The 5,703-nt window shown below is 46.1% G+C and overlaps 1 protein-coding gene across 1 annotated transcript; it reads left to right on the top strand.

The window, feature by feature from the left end:
• The first annotated feature begins 1,733 nt into the window (after positions 1-1,733).
• Positions 1,734-4,652, top strand: LOC102716114 (cyclin-D5-1-like). The gene is made up of 5 exons (XM_040521645.1): positions 1,734-2,188; positions 2,303-2,389; positions 2,505-2,826; positions 2,906-3,039; positions 3,141-4,652. Exons 1-5 carry the CDS (start codon positions 1,871-1,873, stop codon positions 3,357-3,359), a joined length of 1,080 nt encoding a protein of 359 aa, XP_040377579.1. The 5' UTR covers positions 1,734-1,870; the 3' UTR covers positions 3,360-4,652.
• The last annotated feature ends 1,051 nt before the right edge of the window (positions 4,653-5,703 follow it).

Here is a 5,703-nt window from a genome sequence, read left to right as displayed (position 1 = left end):
ATTTGCAAACAAAAAATAATTTATAAATAATTTTTTATATACATTTTCTTAACGATCTAAAAGTTAAGACTAGAAAATAAACTTTGGTGAAAAAACTCCAAAACCAACTCCTAGTTTAGGGCTGAAAATTGAAATGTTGGTTTATAAGCATAAGCAGAAACGAAAAGATACGGGTGTAAATGTGTGATAAACTCCCTAAAAATCAAGGTTCATAAGTCGTTACCGATCATCCAAAAACCGCTAAGAATTTGGTGAAAATCTGACAAATTTTATCAAAAAAATTTGAACTAATGTTCAAATTTAGCCTGTTTATCGAGTGTCGTATCAGGGTCTTTGGATGATTTGCCATCCTCCCAGATGACGCATTCCTAAATGCCACTCTCTTCGTGAACTTTAATTATTTGTCACTCGTCCTATAGGTTTTGTTGATTCAGTGTTACCTTTGCCTAGTTTTGTAGGATTATAGCTATATACGATCTCTTATCTTGATAATAATTATTTTCTAATTATTAATTTGAATTTAAAATTTTATAATTATATTTTTACATGGAAACCATTTACCTATATTCTAAATTGTACTTGTTCATAAACTCTTTTCTACATAATATTTAATTTATAATTCAAATTCCAGATACTTCTAAATTGTATTTATATATTAAAAATTATTACAAATAAAAAAATTGATATTGAGAAAAGAGTCCATCTATAAATACAATTTGTAAACAACTAAAATTTCAGTGAATCAGATTAGAAATACAATTTAAGATTTAAAAATCAAAAAGGGTCCATGTGTAAATTAAGAGAAAAGGTCAATATATAAATACAATTTAAAAGTATCTAGAATTTAAATTATAAATTAAATATTATGTAGAAAAGACTTTATAAACAAGCATAATTTAGAATATAGATAAATGAGTTCCATGTAAAAACATAATTTAGAAAATTTAAAATTTAAATTATCAATTAAAAAATAATATTATCAAGATAAACGATCTTGTATAGCTATAATCTTATAAAACTAGACAAAAGTGACATTGAATCAACAAAACCTATGAGACCATTGGCAAATAGTTAAAGTTCACGAAGAAAGTGGTATTTGGGAATGCACCTCCTCCTCCTGGGAGGATGGCAAATCATCCAAAGTCCCGTCGTATCAAGGCTAAGTTCTTTTGGATGATTTTTCTCGGTTTTTCTATGCACAATTCCCAAATACTAAACGGTATGTTTTTATAAAATGTCACGTAAGTTCATTCTCTTGCATTTTTAGATTACCGTGGTTAATTTCATCATTTATACTATTAATTAGCTACCATAATAATCATATAATCTTTTATTTTTTAACAACAAAAAAGTGCAGACTAACTTGAGGCAGCCCGAAACCTTGAAATTTTAGGAAAAATATAGCGGTTTTATATATGAACCTTGCTCCCAACACCTGCTTGAGGGTGTCAACCACTGTTGAAGCTCCATTTCATGATCCTAATCCTCCCTAACTCTTCCGGTATGGGCGAGCAAAAAGATAACAGCGACCTTGTTTGTCATTATAATGACAGTATGAATTTGCCCAGAAGCTTGAGCTTGACATTTTGACGAAGTGAGATGCTCATAATTTTTCTTCACAAAAATAAATTAAAAAATGGTTGGATAAAGAAGAGTGGAGTGAGTGAGAGAGAGTGTGCCACTTAAATAGCGATGCCACCTCGCTCGCTTGCCTTCTACTCTGACCACTCGCTTCCACGGCCAGCTCCGGCGGCCGGAGACGAGCCTGCGTGGCGGTAGCAGAGGCGGCACTCATGGCTGCGTGACCGGGTACCCTACCTCATCGGTGGCCATCGCTGGGTATAGGGGTAGAACGGTCTGTCTCTGCCCGATGGAAGCAGAGGACGAGTACTCGGCCGGGTGCTCCTTCTCCCTCATGTGCCAGGAGGACGGCACCGACCTCGACGACGACGGGTTCGCCGGCGACGGCCGCGGAGACCTGCTGCTGATCTACAATGCCGCCGCCGGCGAGGACGGCGACGATGAGGTGGAGGAGTACATGGACCATCTTGTGTCCAAGGAGAGCGGCTTCTGCTCCTCGTCGTCGTGCTTCTCCGACGCCGGCGGCGGCGAGTTGGCACCGCCGGAGATGGAGGCAGTGGAGTGGTTCCTTCGCGCGCGCCGCGCCACCGTCAAGTGGATCCTCGAGGTGAACGGTCGTTTCCGGTGTGGGTTTTTCTTGATGGAACAGAGTATGCAGCCGGGGCGCTGATTGATTAAGCTCTCTGACCTGACATCTCGCCGGCGCCGCCGCCATTTGCAGACGCGAGGGTGCTTCGGGTTCTGCCACCGCACGGCGTACCTGGCGATCGCCTACTTCGACCGATTCTGCGCCCGGCGATGCATCGACGTGCGTGCGTAGAGATCGCCATTGATCTCGTCTCGTCTTAGCTTCTTCCCCTGTTTCTTGGACGCCTCCATTGATGAATGGTTGGGTTGGGTTGGGCGTGGCCGCGTGGGTGCAGAGGTCGGTGATGCCGTGGGCGGCGCGGCTGCTCGCCGTGGCGTGCGTGTCGCTGGCGGCGAAGATGGAGGAGTACCGGGCGCCGGCGCTGTCGGAGTTCCGCGCCGGCGACGACGACGGCTACGAGTTCAGCTGCGTCTCCATCCGCCGCATGGAGCTGCTCGTGCTCTCCACGCTCGACTGGCGCATGGGCGCCGTCACGCCCTTCGAGTACCTCCCCTGCCTCTCGTCTAGGCTCCGCCGAGGCAACGGCGGCGGTGGCTCCGGCGCCGGCGCGCTCGTCTCCGTCAAGGCCGCCGCCCTCATCTTCTCCGCCGTTGAAGGTACGAAAGCAATCCACTGATACGTTCGACGCGTTCATGCACACGCTCGATGAACTGATCCTTGCTCCGTTTCTTGCAGCGGCGAGCGTGCTCGACCACCGGCCGTCCACGGTGGCCGCCGCCGCCGTCCTCGCGGCGACCCACGGCGCGCTGACGAGAGAGACATTGGATCCCAAGATGAGCAGCCTCTCCCCGTCTTTCCTCCTCGACAAGGTCGCCGTCGAACACCTTGCATGCTCATCTGCTCTCCCCCCATGGATTGAACCTCCGTGACCTCGCCTAACAGATTCTCTCTCTTGTTCATCTGCGATCAGGAGGACGTGTACGCGTGCTACAGCCTGATGCTGAGCCAGTCGACGACGCCGGCGAGCACCACGACGACGACGACCGGCAAAAGATCGTCGTCCTCGTCGTGCTCCGATTCCACCGACGCCGCAAGTATATACGACTCCGCCGCCGCCCCCTTCGAGGCGGCGGCGAGCTGCGACAGCAAAAGGATGAGGCTGGAGCTGCCGGGAGGCATCCACCGATGAGCGGCGGCGCCGGCCGGGACACGCATGGTTTTTGTCAGTTTGTCTTGGGCGCGCACGCCATTGATTTCCTTTTCCGATTACCTTACAATTTTTTTCCAGTTCTTTGATGGACGCAGCATTGCCAAACAAGTTGTTCTTGGCACTGCTCCCGGATTGGATTGCCTTGGGTAGCTTGGTTAATTCCAGCGTGAGAGATCGAGACAACAACAAAACAACCAAAAAAAAAAGAACAACAACAACAACACCAACTCAAATAAACACAAGGATCAAGACAGTGATCAATGGAGCTTGAGCCTGGTGATGAGCTTCTCCTAAGGAGAGGAAGAGCTCATTAGCTCAAACTCAACTAGCTGGCCAAGTGATTGTGAGAGACACCAGTGACCGAGAGTGAGACTGCAATACTGTATCAGTTCAATGCAAGATGGAAAGAAAACTCTGCTGCCTGTGCATGAACGATGGCGAACTCAGGAAGGAGTCAAAGGAGGGAGAAGCTACTAGGTACAGTGGAGAACAGTGTAGCTCTGCTGATAAAAAGAGAGAAAGAGAGAGAGAGATTAGAGTACTAATAATGATATCCAATCTATATCTGCCAGTTCAATGCAAGCGAAGGAGAGAAAGAAAGCTGCTGCTGCAGCAGCTGCAGCTGCAAGTACCATGGTCCATGGCCTTAACTCTGATTTGATCAAAAAGCCTCTCCTGCTGCTGCTCAAAGTGTGTGCTCGGCCGGTGCGTCGCGCATGGCTGGCTGCCTGCCGAATGCATGTGGCTGCTTGCTACACTGCTGCTGCTGCTGCCTGTAACTTGTAGCGAGCTGCTACTATTGTTGTAGCCTTACCAACTTTTGCATTGCCTGTAACTAGTATCGTCTTGTGTGTGTGAGAGAGAGAGAGAGAGAGAAAGAGATCGGTGTTTGGGTAATTCAGACAGAGCTTGTCTTGCAAAGCTTTTCAGTCTCATCAGTGTGTAATGTGATATACTGATCTCGGCTCTCTCTGAGACTCTGAAAATGGTGGTGTGGTGTGGTCCTTTGGAATCGAATCGATCGTGCAGCAGCAGCAGAGACGACCGGTTGCTGTTGCCGCCTGACGAGTGGAGTGGGAGTTGGCAATGCCAAAGCCGGGCAACGCAGCAGAATCCGAGGCGACTTTTGCTCTATCTCTTCTCCGGTGAATTCCTGATTGCATTCCTTCACGTTTCTCCTCCTCTTGCCTCTTGGTGCAATGCTCCATCGATCGATGATCAGTGCTACTACCACTACTCCTCGATGGCTTTTGTGTTGGATCTTTGTATACTCCCGCTATCCCAAAATAGAATAAACTAGTATACAAGTAGACATACTATGGATCTAGACAGAACATGTCTTATTATGTGTTAGGTCGCTATATTCTTTTTTTATTTCTGCATATGCTTATAAGCCTAAATTTAAATTTCAAAAATTTTAGGGATTTTTTATCGTAGTTTATTTTTCGGCTATTATTTTTAGATTGACAAGAACACGTATATAAAAGTTTTGTTAATAAATTATCTTTTGCTTACAAATACACCATTTCGTTTTTTTGTATGAAAAAACACCTTCGAAATCGTGTGCTGGGTCGCTATGTTTTGGAAGGGTGACATTATTTTGGATGAACAGTGCATGCAATGGCAGAGGTTGCAGCTGTACTTGGCTTTGGGTGGCTGGCTGGCTAGCTCGCAGTCAAGGGCTCACACTGTTATGTAATGCCCAGTGGCTAGTAGTGGAGTCTGAAGAGCCCTTGCCCTGACCTGACCTGACAAGCAGTAGCAGTTCAGTGTGGACGGCGCTGAGCTGGGGGCCAATCAAGACCTAATCACGTGTCTCTTCTATGGAGGGGAGAAGCTAGATGGTGTGGAGTTTATTTACAGGCAGGATGGTTTCAGAGTTGGCATCAGCATTTGTTGACTTGTTGATACCAGTTTGACTGCGAGTGATCGTGGAGTATAGGTTGTCATTAGCAGAGGAAACGCAAGCCCGTCTCGTTGATAATTGAGTTCATTGAGCAGGCCATGTTGGGATAAGTGTTAAAAGATATAGATGCATATGGTTAGAGATAACGGAGTCTACAAGAAATTCTAGAGATAAAAATAAAACCCTAAATAGATACGATAGAATATTTATCATGTACTCTAAGTTTCTATCTCCTATGTACCCTATAAATATACCCACGAAGATCAGTGTAATATATAATTTTTCTCTCATCTAATATTTTTCACATGGTATCACGCACTAAATCCTACTGCCCGTCGTCAAATTCGAGTCAAGGCCGGCACGCCGGCGAGCCCATCCAACGGATCGGCGACAAGAAGAGCGAACCCGGAGGACGCA

Source organism: Oryza brachyantha, chromosome 3 (genome assembly GCF_000231095.2).
Source record: "Oryza brachyantha chromosome 3, ObraRS2, whole genome shotgun sequence".
Taxonomy (NCBI): Eukaryota; Viridiplantae; Streptophyta; class Magnoliopsida; order Poales; family Poaceae; genus Oryza; species Oryza brachyantha.
Note: the sequence above shows the minus strand (reverse complement) of the source record. Positions and strands in the feature narration are given on the sequence as shown.

Excerpts from the sequence above, each read along its gene's own strand:
- LOC102716114 (XM_040521645.1), top strand. The coding sequence starts at position 1,871 with ATGGAAGCAGAGGACGAGTACTCGGCCGGGTGCTCCTTCTCCCTCATG. Across the intron at positions 2,390-2,504 it reads GCGCCCGGCGATGCATCGAC|AGGTCGGTGATGCCGTGGGC; the intron begins GTGCGTGCGTAG and ends GCGTGGGTGCAG. Across the intron at positions 3,040-3,140 it reads CGTCTTTCCTCCTCGACAAG|GAGGACGTGTACGCGTGCTA; the intron begins GTCGCCGTCGAA and ends ATCTGCGATCAG.